The sequence below is a fragment of the Schistocerca gregaria genome, chromosome 1 (genome assembly GCF_023897955.1).
Source record: "Schistocerca gregaria isolate iqSchGreg1 chromosome 1, iqSchGreg1.2, whole genome shotgun sequence".
NCBI lineage: Eukaryota > Metazoa > Arthropoda > Insecta > Orthoptera > Acrididae > Schistocerca > Schistocerca gregaria.
In genome coordinates, this window is record NC_064920.1 from 1011831523 (window position 1) to 1011852562 (window position 21040).

Here is a 21040-nt window from a genome sequence, read left to right on the forward strand (position 1 = left end):
CTATACAGTTCAGTGCACGGTCCTCTGTTCCTACTTTTCTGCTACCGAATGTTCTTGTCTGATTGATTGCGACTGGGAGTAACATAAAAAGTAATGTGGGCAAAATTGCAACAACGTACAACGACCTGTCGCATACTCGTGGTTTCACCATTTCTCAACCACTTTACATAGATGTTGACGACAGTAGTATCCAAGCTGCCGACCAACTTTGGCATTTCCGAGATGCTCGTTCCCAGGTGCAAGACCGTAAAAACCTGTACCTTCCCAAAAACTCTTTTGTCACTGTACTGCCCCATTTGCAGCCCTTATGACCGCTAGGAACACTTCCCATTCGTTCCTGCCCTCACATACACAATGAAGTGAAGAAAGTCATGGGATAACTCCCAATAGCGTGACAGACCACTTTTCGCCAGGCTTAGTGCATCAACTCGACTTTGCAAGGACTCAGTAAGTCGATGGAAGTTCCCTGCAGAAATATTGAGCCATGAGCCGTCCATAACTACTCAAGTGTTGTCGGTGTAAGATTTCGTGCACGAAATAATTTTTCGATTATGTCCCATAAATGTGCGAAGTGATTCAGGTCAGGCCATCTGGGTGGCAAAATCATTCGGTCGAATTGTACAGAATGTTCTTCAAACCAATCGAGAACAAATGCGGCCCAGTAACATGACATTGTTTTTTGGGAACCTGAATTCTATGAATGGCTGCAAACGATCTCCAAGCAGCCGAACATAACCATTTGCAGTCAAGGACTGGTCCAGTTGGACCAGAAAACCCAGTCCATTCCAGTGTAAAGACAGCCCACATCATTATGGAGCCACCAGCAGCCTGCACAGTGCCTTGTTGACAACTTGAGTCCATGGCTTCGTAGGGTCTGCGCCACACTCGAACCCTACCGTCAGCTGTTATCAACTGAAATGGGGAGCCTTCTGACCAATCCACGGTTTCCCGCTCGTCTAGGGCACAACCAATACACTCACGGGCACTGGAGAGGCGCTACAGTCGACGTCGTGCTGTTAGCAAAGGCACTCGCGTCGGCCATCTGCTGCCATAGCCCTAAGGGGTACGTTCGTCGTATGTGCCACATTGATTTCTGAATTTCACGCAGTGTTCCTTGTCTGTTAACACTGACAGCTCAACGGAAACGCCGCTGCTCTCAGTCGTTCAGTGAAGGCCGTCGGCCACTGCGTTGTCCGTGGTGAGAGGTATTACCTGGTATTCTAGGCACGCTCTGGACACTGCGGATCTCGGAATATTGAATTCCCTAACGATTTCCGAAATGGAGTATCCCATATATCTACACTCCTGGAAATGGAAAAAAGAACACATTGATACCGGTGTGTCAGACCCACCATACTTGCTCCGGACACTGCGAGAGGGCTGTACAAGCAATGATCACACGCACGGCACAGCGGACACACCAGGAACCGCGGTATTGGCCGTCGAATGGCGCTAGCTGCGCAGCATTTGTGCACCGCCGCCGTCAGTGTCAGCCAGTTTGCCGTGGCATACGGAGCTCCATCGCAGTCTTTAACACTGGTAGCATGCCGCGACAGCGTGGACGTGAACCGTATGTGCAGTTGACGGACTTTGAGCGAGGGCGTATAGTGGGCATGCGGGAGGCCGGGTGGACGTACCGCCGAATTGCTCAACACGTGGGGCGTGAGGTCTCCACAGTACATCGATGTTGTCGCCAGTGGTCGGCGGAAGGTGCAAGTGCACGTCGACCTGGGACCGGACCGCAGCGACGCACGGATGCACGCCAAGACCGTAGGATCCTACGCAGTGCCGTAGGGGACCGAACCGCCACTTCCCAGCAAATTAGGGACACTGTTGCTCCTGGGGTATCGGCGAGAACCATTCGCAACCGTCTCCATGAAGCTGGGCTACGGTCCCGCACCCCGTTAGGCCGTCTTCCGCTCACGCCCCAACATCGTGCAGCCCGCCTCCAGTGGTGTCGCGACAGGCGTCAATGGAGGGACGAATGGAGACGTGTCGTCTTCAGCGATGAGAGTCGCTTCTGCCTTGGTGCCAATGATGGTCGTATGCGTGTTTGGCGCCGTGCAGGTGAGCGCCACAATCAGGACTGCATACGACCGAGGCACACAGGGCCAACACCCGGCATCATGGTGTGGGGAGCGATCTCCTACACTAGCCGTACACCTCTGGTGATCGTCGAGGGGACACTGAATAGTGCACGGTACATCCAAACCGTCATCGAACCCATCGTTCTACCATTCCTAGACCGGCAAGGGAACTTACTGTTCCAACAGGACAATGCACGTCCGCATGTATCCCGTGCCACACAACCTGGAAGGTGTACGTCAACTGCCCTGGCCAGCAAGATCTCCGGATCTGTCCCCCATTGAGCATGTTTGGGACTGGATGAAGCGTCGTCTCACGCGGTCTGCACGTCCAGCACGAACGCTGGTTCAACTGAGGCGCCAGGTGGAAATGGCATGGCAAGCCGTTCCACAGGACTACATCCAGCATCTCTACGATCTTCTCAATGGGAGAATAGCACCCTGCATTGCTGCGAAAGGTGGATATACACTGTTCTAGTGCCGACATTGTGCATGCTCTGTTGCCTGTGTCTATGTGCCTGTGGTTCTGTCAGTGTGATCATGTGATGTATATGACCCCAGGAATGTGTCAATAAAGTTTCCCCTTCCTGGGACAATGAATTCACGGTGTTCTTATTTCAATTTGCAGAAGTGTAGCTCCAACTACCTTTCAGCGTTCAAAGTCTGTTAAATCCTGTCGTTCGGCCACAATCACATCAGAAACTTTAAACTATAAATCATCTGAGTGCAAATGACAGCTCCACCAATGCACTTTCCCCTTTAATACCTTGTGCACACGATACTATCGCTATCTGTATGTCTGCATATCGCTATCCCATGACTTTTATCTCTTCGATGTATGCTTTCATTACGTGTTGCGTTCGCAAAGCCACCAGACGGCATTCATCCTCGCGGTGAGAGTTGGTCATAATGTTTTGGCTCATCAGTCAATATGAATTGTGTCTTTTTTGTTCCTGTACTGTAATATCAAAACACGTTAAATATCTTGAACTGACGAACCACGGATGAAGAAAACTAAGCTTACGAATGAACACATTGGTTGCTTCTTTGGAGTGCTGTGGACGGTGTAGAACTAGTATCAGGCTGTCAGTCGATGACGTACGTCACGGCAGGGGAGTAGTGTATATGTGGAGCCTGTTACATGGAATTATCTGAGGAAGCTTGTAGTGATCCTTGCCATTCATGGAAGGGCATGTATCATGTACAGCAAATATAGAGTTCAGAATAAAGATAAGAAGGAGCTCTGGTACCATAGAAGATATCCAGCACCAAGAAAGACGAATATAATGTATACAGGGTGTTACAAAAAGGTACGGCCAAACTTTCTGGAAGCATTCCTCACACACAAAGAAAGAAAATACACTCCTGGAAATGGAAAAAAGAACACATTGACACCGGTGTGTCAGATCCACCATACTTGCTCCGGACACTGCGAGAGGGCTGTACAAGCAATGATCACACGCACGGCACAGCGGACACACCAGGAACCGCGGTGTTGGCCGTCGAATGGCGCTAGCTGCGCAGCATTTGTGCACCGCCGCCGTCAGTGTCAGCCAGTTTGCCGTGGCATACGGAGCTCCATCGCAGTCTTTAACACTGGTAGCATGCCGCGACAGCGTGGACGTGAACGGTATGTGCAGTTGACGGACTTTGAGCGAGGGCGTATAGTGGATATGCAGGAGGCCGGGTGGACGCACCGCCGAATTGCTCAACACGTGGGGCGTGAGGTCTCCACAGTACATCGATGTTGTCGCCAGTGGTCGGCGGAAGGTGCACGTGCCCGTCGACCTGAGACCGGACCGCAGCGACGCACGGATGCACGCCAAGACCGTAGGATCCTACGCAGTGCCGTAGGGGACCGCACCGCCACTTCCCAGCAAATTAGGGACACTGTTGCTCCTGGGGTATCGGCGAGGACCATTCGCAACCGTCTCCATGAAGCTCGGCTACGGAACCCTCACACCGTTAGGCCGTCTTCCGCTCACGCCCCAACATCGTGCAGCCCGCCTCCAGTGGTGTCGCGACAGGCGTCGATGGAGGGACGAATGGAGACGTGTCGTCTTCAGCGATATGAGTCGCTTCTGCCTTGCTGCCAATGATGGTCGTATGCGTGTTTGGCGCCGTGCAGGTGAGCGCCACAATCAGGACTGCATACGACCGAGGCACACAGGGCCAACACCCGGCATCATGGTGTGGGGAGCGATCTCCTACACTGGCCGTACACCTCTGGTGATCGTCGAGGGGACACTGAATAGTGCACGGTACATCCAAACCGTCATCGAACCCATCGTTCTACCATTCCTAGACCGGCAAGGGAACTTGCTGTTCGAACAGGATAATGCATGTCCGCATGTATCCCGTGCCACCCAACGTGCTCTAGAAGGTGTAAGTCAACTACCCTGGCCAGCAAGATCTCCGGATCTGTCCCCCATTGAGCATGTTTGGGACTGGATGAAGCGTCGTCTCACGCGGTCTGCACGTCCAGCACGAACGCTGGTCCAACTAAGGCGCCAGGTGGAAATGGCATGGCAAGCCGTTCCACAGGACTACATCCAGCATCTCTACGATCGTCTCCATGGGAGAATAGCAGCCTGCATTGCTGCGAAAGGTGGATATACACTGTACTAGTGCCGACATTGTGCATGCTCTGTTGCCTGTGTCTATGTGCCTGTGGTTCTGTCAGTTACCTTGCTGGCCAAGGTAGGTTTGGGCAAGCGCGAAGACAACTCTCGTCGTGTGCGGGTGGACATTTTATTGGTGATATGTAATTCCAGGATGTCTTGCCATCAAGGGCAACAAAACGAGGCGTAGAATATCATCGACTCACCGCCGTGCTGTAAGGCCCCTGTTGATGGCAACCAAAGTGGCTACGCTACGAAATGAAATGGCACCCCCCAACATCACTCTTGGTTGTCGGGCCGCATGATACGTGACAGGTTAGTTTCCAACCGCTGTCCAGGGCATCTCGAGACACGTCTTTGCTGGTCATCGCGTTACTGACTTGTTCGATTCATGAATTCTCTTGAATAAATTATCCAATGTTATGAATCTGTAAAGATTTATTTGTCTGTACATATACATCACATCTACAGATTTCATTTGTAGTGTGTCGTTTCATATATATATATAATTTTTTTGTCCTAGAGTGTATATAAATAGACTTAAGTTGAGTGAAAAAGGTCCTGAAATAGCTGGATGTGTATTTTATAACAAACTTGCGTACAGCATAAGGAACTTAAAAACACTGTCTACTTTCAAACAAAGTAAGATGTCACCTGGTCTCAGCTGTTGTTACCATGTAAGGAAGCTCTTAATTGCAAGTATACAAAAACCTTAAATAAGAAAATCTTACGTAAATTCCATGAAAAAATTATGTACAGATATTGTGCTGGACACTGTATGCACGTACAACTGTATTAACAGTATTTCCTTAACTCTGTGCCATAGGCTTTGTGTACGTTCGTGAATAGTTTTGTAGTTTTGTTTATGTGGCGTAAAGTCTAAATCTTAAAAATACCTGAAAAGTTGTGTATATCTATGTTTTTCATCTAAATACCAAATACTTTGTATTGGATATATTTCTTTTATTTACTGCATACCACAATAAGAATCATTTATGTAACTGAATATGTTTTCAGCTCATTTGTGGGCTGTAAGTAATTGTTATCGGACGAGTTTCAGACATCTCCTCTAGACAGCAGACTTGGTCATTATAGACAAATGCATGGTGCACATTACAATGTGTCAGTTTCGTAGATATTAGAGGCTAGAAAAAACTGAAAATAATGAGTATTAAAAATAAGTGTTGTTTAAGGGCTGTTGTATAAAGTACCTGACGTTGATTTATGAGAAAACGCTTCATAGACAAGTGCACTTTAGGTATTTAGAGTACGTTCATCAACATGCAAGAAACCTCTCGGAATGATTTACGTGTACTGTTCTACAGATGAGGTTACGTATCGCATTGTTTATTAAATTCATTAAAGTGTACGATAAATGTACAGCACATATTGTTAGTGGTGGTGAGTTCACTGCACGCGGGGCATTAACTTCTACCTACTCATTGTGCAGAGGCATCTTCCAGCAACCATGCGATTTAATATTTCAGATTATTGAAACTTCCTGGCAGATTAAAACTGTGTGCCCGACCGAGACTCGAACTCGGGACCTTTGCCTTTCGCGGGCAAGTGCTCTACCAACTGAGCTACCGAGCACTTGCCCGCGAAAGGCAAAGGTCCCGAGTTCGTGTCTCGGTCGGGCACACAGTTTTAATCTGCCAGGAAGTTTCATATCAGCGCACACTCCGCTGCAGAGTGAAAATCTCATTCTGGATTTCAGATTATTGTTAAGGATATAAAATAGTTCAAATATTTTATCAGATGACTTTTGTTCCTATGCTGTGCAAATCACAGAGAAGTGTATAAGCACTTTTGGAAATGGCAGATGATCATACCCGGTTTTTTGAGACATGTACTTATGGTAAGGTATGGATGAAATCAATTCAAAAAAAGTCACAAATATGGATAATATGTGGACAAATAATAAATTATTCTCAAATAAAGAACCACCACTCTGTAAGCAACAGTAGATGGAAAAAAACTTAGATTTTCAAAATAAACGCATGCTCCTTTGTAGTGATGTGATTTTTACTTACTATTTTCCCCTTCTGAACCATTGTTTTTCTGTACCACGTGATATATTAGCTGTATTTTTGACGTTATACCAAGCTCCAGGGCTGCATATTTCACATAAGCTCGAAAATGAAGGAAGTAATCACTTTGAAGATAAGTTGCGTTTAAAGTAACATTGCTGAAGATTGTAGTTTTTATTCACTCTTCTCATTTCCTCTATAGCAGTGGTTTCCAACCTGGAGGTAATTGCCTGCTGAAGGGTAAAATGAAACTTCATGAGGGGTAAAAAAAAAAGGGTTTTGTGAAGATTTGGTGACCGTTATCTATTTAAAAAAATATCATTATTATAAACTTTAATTGACGAGGGTAGTTCAATAAGTAATGCAACACAACTTGCTCTGGGCCAGTTTCGGCTGAAAAAATGGAGAATTTGCTACGGAACGACATGGAATATTCCCGCTTCATCCCCAGTAGTTTTATGAAGTTCCGATAGGAAATGGCGCTATTATACGTAGCCTTCAAAATAGCGTCTGTAACGGAGGTGCGTTCCAAGCAGAAGGGAAAAATAGAGTTTGGAAGCCAAAAGAGTGGGGAATAATATTATGTATTTGCAATCCTAAATAAAACCAACTTGCTTTCAGGAAAAAAGTGTTGCATTACTTGCTGAACGCCCCTCGTGTCATCAGTCGTCCACTGATGGATAAAGCCTCGTCTAGAAATTTCCATACATTGCGATATTCAGTGATGCGAATTCCGGTTGTTCCTCGTATCTCGTAATGCCATCTGCCTACCTTCCGCTAGTTTGTTCAAAATGGTTGAAATGGCTCTGAGCACTATGGGACTTAACTTCTGAGGTCATCAGTCCTCTAGAACTTAGAACTACTTAAACCTAGCTAACCTAAGGACATCACACACATCCATGCCCGAGGAAGGATTCGAACCTGCGACCATAGCGGTCGCGCGGTTCCAGACTGTAGCGCCTGCGGCCGGCGTTTGTTTGTCGTTACAGTCTTCTGTTATATCTTGGAATCCAGATAAGAACTTCCTTTGGCCATCTGTTAACCATCTTTCTGGCTAATATTCACTTCATTACACTTTTTACTGTCACTTTAATACTTATGTCTTTCATTTTAGTCTATTCCCTAATCCATTTCTTTCAATTCCTGTCAGTCCCAGTAAGGGCTGTCAATTCGACTAAATAGCTATGAATAATAATTACGAGCAACTTAAATTGGAAATACCACATAGATTACATCGTGGGGAAGACGAAACAAAGACTGCGCTTTGTTGGCAGAACACTTAGAAGATGGGACAAACCCACTAAAGAGACAGCCTACATTACACTTGTCCGTCCTCTGCTGGAATATTGCTGCACGGTGTAGCATCCTTACCAGCTAGGATTGACGGAGGACATTGTAATAGTGCCAAGAAGGGCAGCTCGTTTCGTGTTACCGCGCAACAGGGGTGAGAGTTTCACTGATATGATACGCGAGTTGGAGTGGCAGTCACTGAAACAAAGACGATTTTCTTTGAGGCGAGATCTATTCACAAAATTTCAGTCGCCAACTTTCTCTTCCGAATGCGAAAATATTTTGTTGACACCCGCCTACTTAGGGAGAAATGATCATTCTAATAAAATAAGAGAAATCAGAGCTCGAACGGAAAGATCTAGGTGTTCCTTTTTCCCACGCGCCATGCGAGAGTGGAATGGTAGAGAAGTAGTACGAATTGGTTCGATTAACCCTCTGCCGGCACCTAAGTGTGAATTGCAGAGTAACCATGTAGATGTAGATGTAACCTGCAAGACGCATCTCTCCATTGGTCGCTGAGCTACTCTCAAATTTCAAAAAGATGATTCAAATGGTTCTGAGCACTATGGGACTTAAGATCTGAGGTCATCAGTCCCCTAGACTTAGAACTACATAAACATAACTAACCTAAGGACATCACACACATCCATGCCCGAGGTAGGATTCGTACCTGCGACCGTAGCAGCAGCGTGGTTCCGGACTGAAGCGCCTAGAACCGCTCGGTCACAACGGCCGGCCCCTCAAATTTCGAATGGCGTTCGTGTTAAAAGACCATGCCTCACTGCCAAGGGTAAAAAGTGGGTATACGAACAGTTTGTAAACGTCTCGTTTCATACACATTGAAAACTTCGTTTTGAAATCTTATTTAGCTTACCCAAGAGCACTCTAGTCCATTTTTACTCTTCCATTTATTTCTTTTGATGTCCATCCAGTGATAATATTTATCACCCGTGATCTGTAATAAATTCTAATACAAATTCTTTTATGTGAGTTACAAAATGGGCGTAAATAATTATCTTGGTCCCAAGACCGGTTCCAATGAATGAGGGAATATTTTCAGATAGTGGCCGGCCGAAGTGGCCGAGCAGTTCTAGGCGCTTCAGTCTGGAGCCACGCGACCGCTACGGTCGCAGGTTCGAATCCTGCCTCGGGCATGGATGTGTGTGATGTCCTTAGGTTAGTTAGGTTTATGTAGTTCTAAGTTCTAGGGGACTGATGACCTCAGATGTCCAGTACCATACTGCTCAGAGCCACCTGAACCTATTTTTTTTTTTTTTTTTTTTTTTTTTTTTTTTTTTTTTTTTTTTTTGTTCAGGTAGTGAAACTCGAGCTAAAGCACATTTCTTGGACCTCGTGAAGGCAACACACTACAAATAGATTTTCTTTGAACTGAATAGGCATTAATTTAGTGAGAGGTCTGTGATTACTATTATTCTCGTAAGAACTTTTTAAGAATCCAGATTCCTTTCCCCGGAAGTTAAAAGTGTGAAAATAGACCTTCCACGACGGTAGCAATGCAAAATAAAGTGACTTACGATGTGCAATAAACAAATACAAAAAATATTGTTAGAAATAAGCAAAACTAGGCACCCCATTGTATCCTGATTTAGTGAAAAACATAAAAAAGCGTGTTTATCTATTGTCTGTACATTATCTAAGATAGGCATTCAATAAGTAATGCAACACAATTTTCCTAAAGGCAGTATGGTTTTATTCAGGATTCCGATACACCACATTATTCGCCACTCTTTTACCTACAAAACCTTACTTTTTCAACATAATCTCCGTTCGATACGAAGCCCTTACACCATCTTAGTAAGAAGGCCTGTATGCCCACGTGGTACCACTCTACTGGTCGGCGTCGGACCCAACGTCTTGATGCATCAATAACTTCCTCATCATCCACGTACTGCTTGCCGCAGGGGGCATCCTTCCTTGGGCTGAACGGATGGCCTGTATGTCCACCAACAGGTGGACGAGTGTTCACCACTATCAACAGAGACAGTCCAGCTGAGGAGCGAAGTGTTTGATAGTGATCAGTCGATCATCACGAATTAGAGTGTCTGCAGGTTCCAACATTGCAGGAGTCACAGCAGTGTGCGGCCGACCGGCTCACGTGAGATGGGTATGTTTGCGCGACCTTGTTGGATGAGCAGACACACCTCACACGACCACTCGCTGTGCTTTTGTTCACTGCTAGGTCTCCATAGACATTCTGCAAGCGCCTATGAATACTTGAAATGCTCTGGTTTTTCTCCAGAAGGAACTTAATGACAGCTCTCTGCTTGGAACGCACCTCCATTACGGACGCCATTTTGCAGGTATGTATAGTGCCGCCATCTATCGGAACTTCATGAAACTATAGGGTCTGAAACGAAATATTCCACGGAGTCCTCAACAAATTTCGTACATTTCAACCTAAATTGGTCGAAGGAAACAAGAGTTCATTACTTATTGAATGTCCCTCGTATTACAAATAATTTGTCACTTTAAAAAAAGAAGTGTTAATTTTTATGCTCTAAATGTTTAATTATTCAGCGTATTGGATGACATCTGAAAACTTTCGGGGTTAACGGTAAATAACTTTGGGAACCACTGCTATACAGTGTAATGTAACTTGTGTGAAAAACAGAATACATGACGGTTTACGTGTTTGTGCAAAAGTTCATACTGTGAAACATCTTTATTTACATTTATTAGTCTGTACTTAAATTGCTCAATAACTGAGACCCACAATATTCTAGCGCAACGCAATCTGACTGCTCAAAAAAAGAAAAAGATAAGCCGATTTGAAATAATTAATTCAAAAGAATGGCCCCGACTAAAAAGAAATCCTAACAAAAACCAAAAATCTCATTAAGCAATTATCTCACAAATATCTACATTACGTGAACTACTGCAATACAGCGAGCGTCAATATTGCCAGCTAAATAAAAAATTCTAACTACTAAAGCCACTAACTACTAATAGGCATGTGGTCAGCAAAGGAAAGTTTTTCTTGCAAACCAAATAATTTGGTTTTTTTTTTTACCTTAATAATGTGACATCCAGTTGAGACACGAATATAAATGGTCATTGACATCTATTACGAAGTTATATAATCACGAATAATATTCAATCTCCGAGTCGAACATGTACAGATCGTTAGTCTACGCTAACATTTCAGACCTCTACCCTCCAACATTGCTAACTTCTCACATTTAACATCCATTACTGCTGGCTGCTCACCTCCAACTGCCCAACAGTACTCCCATCACTGCTGGCGACTAACTTCCAACTGCCCAACACTACTGGCAATAAACTTCCCGCAACGAGTCCAACCACAGCGTCTCTTACAAAGAAAGCCAGGTCAGACATGCAATGCAAAGCGCTACACAGCGCTGCCAACACAGAAGCAGCCCACTTACCACTGGAAATCGCACGACGAACAGCTAGGGTTGCATGCGAGATTATGACGTCATTAGAGGCACTCTCAGTCCCCCTTTCATGCAGATCTTCGCTAAGACATACCTGAAGAAAATTGTAGAATCCCTATCTCGCCGAACTGAGAGCACTATTTACTTCTACATCTACATTCACACTCCGCAAGATACCGTACGGAGCCTGGCGGAATGTACGCTGTACCACTACTAGTTATTTCCTTTCCTGTTCCACTCGCAGATAGAGCGAGGGAGAAGCGACTGTCCGTAAGCCTCCCTATGAACCCTAATTTCTCGGATCTTATCCTCATGTTCTTTACGCGAAATGTATGTTTGCAGCAGCAGAATCGTTTTGCAGTCGAACGCCAGTTCTCTAAATTTTCTCAATAGTGTTCCTCGAGAAGAACGTCGCCTTCCTTCTAGGGATACCCATCTGAGTTCGCGAAGCATCACCATAACATCTGCCTGGACGTCTTTTAATCTGATCTTATACGGATGCAGTACTCAAGACTGGGTCGCACTAGTGTCCTATATTCATACCACACTTCCCTGAAATTCTCCCAATAAATCGAAGACTGTCATTCGTCCCCCTACCACAATCCTCACATGCTCGTTCCATTTCAAATCGCTTCGCTACGCTACGCACAAAAATTTAAACGACGCTACTCTACTAACGCTGTATCCGAATATTACGAGTCTGTTTTTCCTACTTATTCCCATTAACTTACATTTTCCTATATTTAGAGCTAGCTGCCGTTCTTCACATTAACTATAAATTTTGTCTAAGTCATCTTGTGTCTTCCTACAGTCACTCAACTTCGACACCTTATCTCTGGTGAACACTCGCCGTCGTGCACAACATACTGGGTTCTGCTGCTTAAAAAGTCTTAAAGCTACTCACATACTTGTGAACCTACTGCATATGCTCGCACCTTCGTTAACATTCTGCTATGGGACACGACGTCAAATTCTTTCCGGAACTCCAGTAATATCGACTATGCCTGCTGCCCTTCATCCAAAGTTCGCAGTATATCATGTGAGAAAAGAGTAAGCTGAATTTCGCACGGGCTAAGCATACTAAAACCGTGCTGATTCGTGGACATAAGCTTCTTGGTCTCCAGCAAATTTATCATGTTCGGACTGAGAATACGTTCGAGGATTCTGCAGCAAATCGATGTTAGGGACATTGTCTGTAATTTTGTATCCAGTTGTTAGGCGGTATTAGTGAGATGTCTCCTGGGCTGAGATTTTGTTGCTGTGTGCAACTCTCCATGCTACTCTACCCTGTGCAAATCTCTTCACCTCCATATACATATGCAGCCTACACCCTTCTGAATCTGATTACTGTACTCACCTCTTTCACTCCCTCTACAATTTTTACCCCCTCACACTTCCCTCCAGTACTATAATGGTGATCCCTTCAAGTCTCAGAATGTGCCCTATCAACCGATCACTTCTTTTCGTCAAGTTGTGCCACAAAACTCTTGTCTCCTCAATTCCAGTCAGTATCTTTCACAAGTTATGGCATGGGTGCGAATCGAACAGTGACCAGGATATAGAATAAATTTCCTCTACTTCACGTCTATAGTCACAAATTTCTTATCACTGCTGCTGACAAGATGACTCTTGCATATGCTGTTATTTATATACAATTGACGATGCTGGTGCTGATTTTGCGTTTAACATCAGTAGTGCTCTTGACAAGATGAGTCTTGTACATAATGTTATTTATAAATATTTGACGATGTTGGTGCTGATTTTCTGCTTAACACTTGATGATGCCATTACCACTCCAGTATATCAGGAGACGTTTTTATAAAACAGATCTGAAGATGGTCATTATAGACCGGAACCGCTAGTCTGATAACAAAAAATTTGTGGCCGCAGACATGAAGTAAAGGAAATCCATTCAATATCTCCGTATTTGTTACGCTATGTACCCACATGATCTTCAGCTTTCTTCTGTAGCACCACATTTCAAAATCTTCTGCTCCTTCTTGTCTAAACCGTTTGACGTCCTTGTTTCACTCCCATACATACTTACACTCCAAATAAATACCTTCACAAAAAAAATCGTAACAGTTAAGTCTATATTCAAAGTTAACAAATTTCTTTTCTTCAGAAACGCCTTTCACGCCATTGCCAGTCTATGTTTTATATCCTCTACTTCGGTATCAACAGTTATTTTGCTGCCAAAATGGCAAAACCTTACTACTGGTTCAAGTGTCTCGTTTCCTAATTTAATTCCCTTAGCATAATCTGATTTAATTCGACGACATTCCTTTATTCCTGTCTTGCTTTTTTTGTTGTTCGTCTTATGTCCTCTTTTGAAGACATTGTCCATCCCGATCAACTGCTCTTCAAAGTATTGTTGTCTCTGGCAGAGTTGAGAGGTTCCATGTCCTCTTTTGCACATCGCCTCTCATTTTCATCAATTTTATTAATGTTCTATGTCATTGCACGGTAGTAACAGACCGAATAAGGTTATTGTAATGAGAGTATTTGTACTGAGAGTTCAAAAATACTTTTCACTTGATTCCTATGCTTGTTGGGTTACTTTCCTGTGTGTCCTGTGCCAGGCAAGCATCGGAGGACGCGGCACACTGCATTTCCGGTTGGGGGCTGCACTTCCCCGAATTCTCAGGGGTTCGTTCTATGGGCTTAAGCGCTTGGCGGAACGACTGACATTGGTCGAGTTTCGCCTATTGTATGCAGGGCGACACGACCTGCGAGACGTCTGAGTGTCGCCGCAGTCCTGGCCCCGACTGACTGCACTGTCCTCTTGATTCTGAGAATACTTGTGGGCTGTGCCCTGCTGGGTGCGACTGTCTGGCGCCCGATGGCCAGTGGTCTAGGCAGGTTGTTTTCGTAGCCAATCAGTGCCCTCAGCTGAATAGCAGAGGCATGGTTGGTCAACTTAAACTGAGGCTAGTTGACGTCATAAAGCCCTGCTCGAAATTGGAGGGAACGGTCGCTATTGGCGCGAATGATGTTCTGAGACAGTGTGGGGGAATGCTAATTCGCGGTTTTCCAGGAGAGTAGAGAGTTGAGCACTGTTGGCTTTGCTCTTGCGTTGCACGGGCGCAGTGGATGCGGGATCTGATCGTCGTCGGAGTCGGACAGTCTTGCGACTTGGTCGCTCGTTTTCGGAAGAACTTAGAATTCTCGGACAACCTTCGAGGCCAGCAGGGGTTGAAACAGAGTTGATGCACACCAGAAGTCGGCGCCTACATCATCAGAAAGCTGCCTAGCGACGACCTGCTACAAATTTCGGGACTGGTGAAGTATTTTGCGGCTCCGGCGTTGTAGGACTTATCAATTGTATACGGAAGTCCTCGGCAGCACGCGCATTCGCTTTGCCACAAGTCCGCCTTGCTTATTTCTCCATGTGATCCCATGTGAGCTCTCACTGCTAATCGCGATACTGCAATATAGTCGAGAGGGTAATATTTGATTAATTATCGTCAAGTTATTGTATCACAGAGAGTAGGAATCCTAGTTCTCGAGCCAACTCTTATTCGCATAATAGTTCAGAATACCCTATCCTTTAACCTACTGTTTGTGTCGATAATCATGTGCCTTTATGTTCTGATGTATAATAAATCTCATTGACCGAGGGTCACTCCAAAAGAAATGCCTTTTTTTTAAAAATCCATCTTTTATTCTACATGTCTGAAAGGTTTGCAGTGTGTAGATACATCCTTTGGGAACAAAATTTTCATTTCTCCACATAATTTCCATACTCTTAACCGCCTTACGCCATCCTGGAAACAGCGCCTGTATACCCGCACGGTAAAATTCTGGACCAACCTGCTGGAGCCACTGTTTGGCAGAGTGCACAAGGGAGTCATCATCTTCAAACCTTGTTCCACGAAGAGAGTCTTTCAGTTTCCCAAAGAGATAGTCACATGGAGTCAGGTCAGGACTGTAAGGCGGGTGTTTCAGTGTTGTCCACCCGAGTTTTGTGATCGCTTCTATGGTTTTTTGACTGACATGTGGCCGTGCATTGTCGTGCAAGACAAAACATCCTGCTTTGCCGATGTGGTCGAACACGACTCAGTCGAGCTTGAAGTTTCTTCAGTGTCGTCACATATGCATCAGAATTTATGGTGGTTCCACTTGGCATGATGTCCACAAGCAAGTGCCCTTCGGAATCGAAAAACACTGCAACCATAACTTTTCCAGCAGAAGGTGTTTTTGAATTTTTTTTTTCTTGGGTGAATTTGCATGATGCCACTCCACTGATTGCCTCTTCGTCTCTGGTGAAAAATGATGGAGCCATGTTTCTTCATCATCTGTCACAATTCTTCCAAGAAATTCATCTCCAACATTCTCGTACTGTTCCAAAAGTTCGCTGCATACCATTTTTCTTGTTTCTTTGTGAGCCACTGTCAACATCCTGGGAACCCACCTGGCACAAACCTTTTTTAACGCCAACACTTTCAGTATTCTGCAAACACTTCCTTCCCCTATTCCAACGTAGCGTGACAATCCGTGCACTGTGATGCGTCTGTCAGCAGTCACCAATTCGTTAACTCTCTGCACGTTGTCTGGAGTGTGTGCAGTACGAGGCCTGCCGCAGCGAGGGCAATCCTGAAAATTGCCGTGCCCACTTTCATCACGTAACCTGCTTGCCCACCGACTAACTGTACTGCGATCGACAGCAGCATCTCCATACACCTTTCCAACCTCTTGTGGATGTTTCCCACTGTTTCGTTTACACAGCACAGGAATTCAATGGCAGCATGCTGCTGCTGACGAACGTCAAGTGTAGCAGCCATGTTGAAGACATGCTGTGACGGCGCCACAGGTTCAACTAAGTTTGAAAACAAGGGGGAAGGATGTATCTACACACTGTAAAACTTTCACACATGCAGAATGAAAATTGTATTTTTACAAAAATAGTGTGCATTTCTTTTGGAATGACCCTTGTTAATTTAAGCCGCATATCATTTCGTAGATATATGCAGATCCCGTTTCCTGTTCTTTATTATGATAAAGTTCTCTTTTTTCTCTGAGTAGATTATGATTTTTTATTAAATTACTGTGAGTGTGCACTCCTTATTTTACCAACTAGCAGAGCCCAACATCTTTTCCCTTCGTTAGCGTTGTGTGCATAATTAATTAGGTGATAGGTAAGAAGGGGGCCGAGTGCATGTCTCGTTCTCATGCAAAATTCGTCAGAATTAAAGAGGTACAAACACTTCTCCACCCCGGCACCTCACTGAGCTACAATTTCATTGACAAACCTCAACGTTTCCTTTCTTATCTCTGAACTTTAACTTCTACTCCAAATTTATCTCTGGTTTCCTTAACTGCTTGATCAGTGTACAGATTGAATAACATCGTAAATAGGCTACAATCCTGTCTCACTCCCTTCTTGACCACTGCTTCCCTTTCGCGCCACTCGCCTCTTGTAACTGCCGACTTGTTTCTATACAAGGTTGCAAATAGCCTCCGTTCCCTGTATTTTACTCCTGTTTTTGTACGGCGTGCTCGTTACTTGCTGCCGCTACTGGAACATCTCCTACGGCTGTTTTTGTGGCGTTGTTGTGCAGGAGCGCAACCTGGTGGCAGACGACAGCCAGCTGTGGCCGAACGCGACGCTCTACTACGAGGTGTCGTCAGAGTTCACCGCGGCGCAGCGCAAGGCGCTGGAGGCGGCCATCGCAGACCTGCAGAAGGAGACGTGCGTCCGCTTCCGCCGTCGCACCACGCAGCGCACATACCTGCTGCTGAGGAACGCCGGCCGCGGGTGAGTCGCCTCGCCCGCTGCTTTGTCACTACACGCAGTTCAGAAATTGTAAGGGGTGTCCGACGAGTATATGCCTAACATACGATGACAAGCGGATAGAAGAATTGGACACTGTTAAATTCTTGGGATTACAGCTTGATAATAAATTCAACTGGGAGGAGCACACCACAGAACTGCTGAAGCGTCTTAACAAATCTGTATTTGCAATGCGAATTGTGTCAGACATAGGGTATATAAAAATAAAAAAAGCTGGCGTACTATACTTACTTTCATTCCATAATGTCATATGGGATTATTTTTTGGGGCAATTCATCAAGCCAAGCTAAAGTTTTCTGGGCACAAAAATGTGCAGTAAGAGTTATATGTGGTGTGAACTCAAGAACATCCTGCAGAAGCCTGTTTAGGGAACTAGGAATACTATCTGCTGCTTCCCAATATATTTATTCCTAAATGAAATTTGTCATTAAAAATAGATCACTTTTTCAAACCAACAGCTCAATTCATGGAATCAGTACTAGAAATAAGAATAATCTTCACAAGGATTTAAAGTCACTTAGTCTTGTACAAAAAGGTGTGCATTTATTCAGGAACACACATTTTCAATAAATTGCCGGCAACCATAAAAAGCTTAACAACCAATGAAATTCAGTTTAAGAGAAGCCTAAAGGATTTATTGCTGACCAACTCCTTCTACTCCATTGATGAATTTCTCAGTAGAACGAACTGATTTGTGTATTATATATATATATATATAAGTAGAATATAACTTCTGCACAATTTCAGTGCAGTAATGTGTTCATTGTAAATAAGTATTTAGTAATTGTATTACACGTTTATTACTTTAGAAATAAATGAAAAACTTTTTTATTTTAAATTCAGTGTTTTAGTATTTGTACAATGATTCTTGCATACAGCGTTCATTAAAAATGATGACCATGCCACTTCGGACCTGTGGAATGGTACGTTAGCTTATTTGTTTGAGTTGTAAATATTTGTCATGTATTGTTGTTTTTCTGACATGTTCTACACCCTGGAGGACCTCCTCACTACTGATCAATTGGAATGAAAGTAAATCTAATCTCTAATCTAAACGTGTCAGCATCCGGTATTGCCCTTCTTCACATTGGTTCGGTAGCCCTGTTAGACCTATTTGCTGTAAGTCCACTCACTTGATCAATGTACTAGGATGGGTCGCACGAGCGTCCCGGAAACAATCTCCTTTCTAGACTGATTGCATTTCCCCAGTACACACTCTTAAGACAAAAAAGAAAACGACGCACCGCGAAGGAATTATCCGAATGGGATGGAAACCAGTAGATGTCATGTACACACACAGACAAACAGATGATTAAAATTTCAGATAAACCTTCAAGAGAAAGAGCTTCACAAACAGAGCAAGTCGATAGCGCGTTGGTCCATCTCTGGCCCTTATACGAGGGCATTTCGGAAAGTAAAGATACAATGGCTCGCAGTCCTTAAATAGAACATGTATTTAGAAAACGTCAGTAACATCTTATTAACTCGATTATTTGTTATTTTTCGACATAATCACCCCCATTATCCAAACATTTGTTAAGTCGGTGCACAAGCTTTTGTATCCCACAGTCATAGAAGGTTGCCGCCTGTTGTCGGAACCACATTTCAACTTCATCTTTGATCCCTGCATCGTCGCGGAATGATTTTCCACCTAGATGTGGCTTCAGGTAACGGAAGACATGGAAGTCGGTGGGCGCAAGATCCGGGCTGTATGTCGGATGGTCCAGTACGTCCCATTTGAATTGTTTGAGTAGTTCTTTGGTTACGAGCGCTGTGTGAGGCCGAGCGTTGTTATGAAGCAAGCTGACTCCACTTGTCAGCATTCCCCTGCGTTTGTTTTGAATTGCCCTTCGAAGACGTTTCAAAGTCTGGGCAATATGCAGCAGCATTAATTGTCGTTTCAGGAGGCATAAATTCCAACAGAATAATGCCTTGTCTGTCCCAAAAAACGGAAGCCATGATTTTCTTCGCTGAAATCGACGGTTTGCATTTCTTGGCTTTTGGTGAATTCGAATGGCGCCGTTGCATTGATTGTTGCTTGGATTCAGGTGTATGGTGATAAGCCCACGTCTCGTCACCTGTCACAATGTGATCACGGAAATCATCACCTGCTTCAGCATAGCGTGTGAGGAAGTCGAGAGGAAAGCCCATCCTTTTCTTTTTGTGTTCTTCCGTTAACAGTTTTGGAACCCAGCGCGCGCACAATTTCCTGTACCCTAACTTGACAGTCACAACGTCATAAAGAGTTGTCATTGACACGTCCGGTATGATCTGATGCAATTCTTTCAATGTGAGGCGTCTATTCGCACGAATTGCTTCCTCCGTTCTCCGAAGAGGGGTTCAAAGATCATAGATGGCCGACCTGTTCTTTGTTCGTCATGAACATCGGTCCTACCTTCAGAGAAATGACGACACCATTTCGTTACATTTTGTCGATTCATAATGTTCCCATAAACAGAAACAATTTCTTTGTGAATATCCGCTGCTCGCTGACCTTTTGCACGAAGAAAACGTATGTCGGAGCGCACTTCGCGTTGGCGGGATTCTGAATCGGCGCAGCCATTTTAAACACGACCTACTCCAACCAGAAGCAATGTTCAACTGCCGAACGACCGCGAGGAGAATGCTAAGGGTTCATGGGTAACATCAATGTTGCCAACTTGCTCGCCAAAACTCTTCTGTTCCTCTGGCGTACGGTGTATCTTTACTTTACTCGTACAAGCAGTTATTCGGTTTGGCATTGACTGATAAAAGTTACTGGATGTCCTCCTGAGAAATATAGTATCAAATTCTAATTGGCGCGTTAGATCGACAGATTCCCGAGATGGTTGGAGGGCCCTGCCCATAATGCTCCAAACGTTCTCAATTCGGGAGACACCTGGCGACCGTGCAGGCCAAGGGAGTGTTTGCCAAGCACGAAGGCAAGCAGTAGAAACTCTCACCATGTGTGGGCGAGCATAATCTTGCTGATATGTAAGCCCAGGATGGCTCACTGTTGCTCTGTAAGGGTGCTGCGGATAACAAGCAAAGGGGTTCTGCTATGAAAAGAAATGACACCCCAGACCAACATTCCTGACTGTCGTGCCGTATAGTTGGTGACAGTCAGGTTGGTATCCCACCGAACGGGGCGTCTCCAGACACGTCTTCAGCCTGGAATCTCATTGACTGGAATAGAATTGTCTTCATTTATGAGGCGCCCATCAAATTGAGCCCCGATGACTAGCGCGCACTTGTCTGGGGACGCTCCAGACGGCGGTGGGATACGGCCCGAGAACCAGAGTGATGTTCTGGGAGTGTCATTTCTTTTCATAACACGATGCCTTTGGTTGTCATCCGAGGTATGTCAACGATTCAAAAAAAAAAAAAAAAACTCGAAAGAAAAACGGTTCAAATGGCTGTGTGCACTATGGGACTTAACATCTGAGGTCATCAGTCCGCTAGACTTAAAACTACTTAAACCTAACTAACCTAAGAACATCACACACATCCATGCCTGAGGCAGGATTCGAACCTGTGACTGTAGCAGTCGCGCGGTTCCGGACGACTAAAGCGCCTAGAACCGCTCGGCCACAACGACCAGCTCTGTCGACGATTCTACGCCTCGATTTGTTGCTCTTCATGGCACCCATATTGGCGTTATATTTCAGCACGATAATTCCCCCACACATGGCCAGAGTTTCTACTGTGTATCTTTGTGCTTGCCAGACCCTACCTTGGCCAGCAAGGTTATCGGATCTCTACCCAGTTAGATTATTATTGGCAGGACACTCCAGCCTGCTCGGGATTCTGTTGATGTAACGCGCAA

The 21040-nt window shown here is 44.8% G+C and overlaps 1 protein-coding gene and 1 non-coding gene across 2 annotated transcripts in view; one reads left to right on the plus strand and one right to left on the minus strand.

Moving 5' to 3' along the window:
• Positions 1-21040, plus strand: part of LOC126278779 (seminal metalloprotease 1-like) — a 67747-nt gene that overhangs the window by 18675 nt on the left and 28032 nt on the right. The window contains exon 2 of the mRNA XM_049979057.1: positions 17003-17199. Within this exon, the coding sequence (XP_049835014.1) occupies positions 17003-17199 (197 nt within the window). The remainder of the gene's footprint in view (positions 1-17002; positions 17200-21040) is intronic.
• Trnas-cga (transfer RNA serine (anticodon CGA)) lies at positions 6225-6298 on the minus strand. The gene has a single exon. It is a non-coding gene; the product is annotated as a tRNA-Ser (tRNA).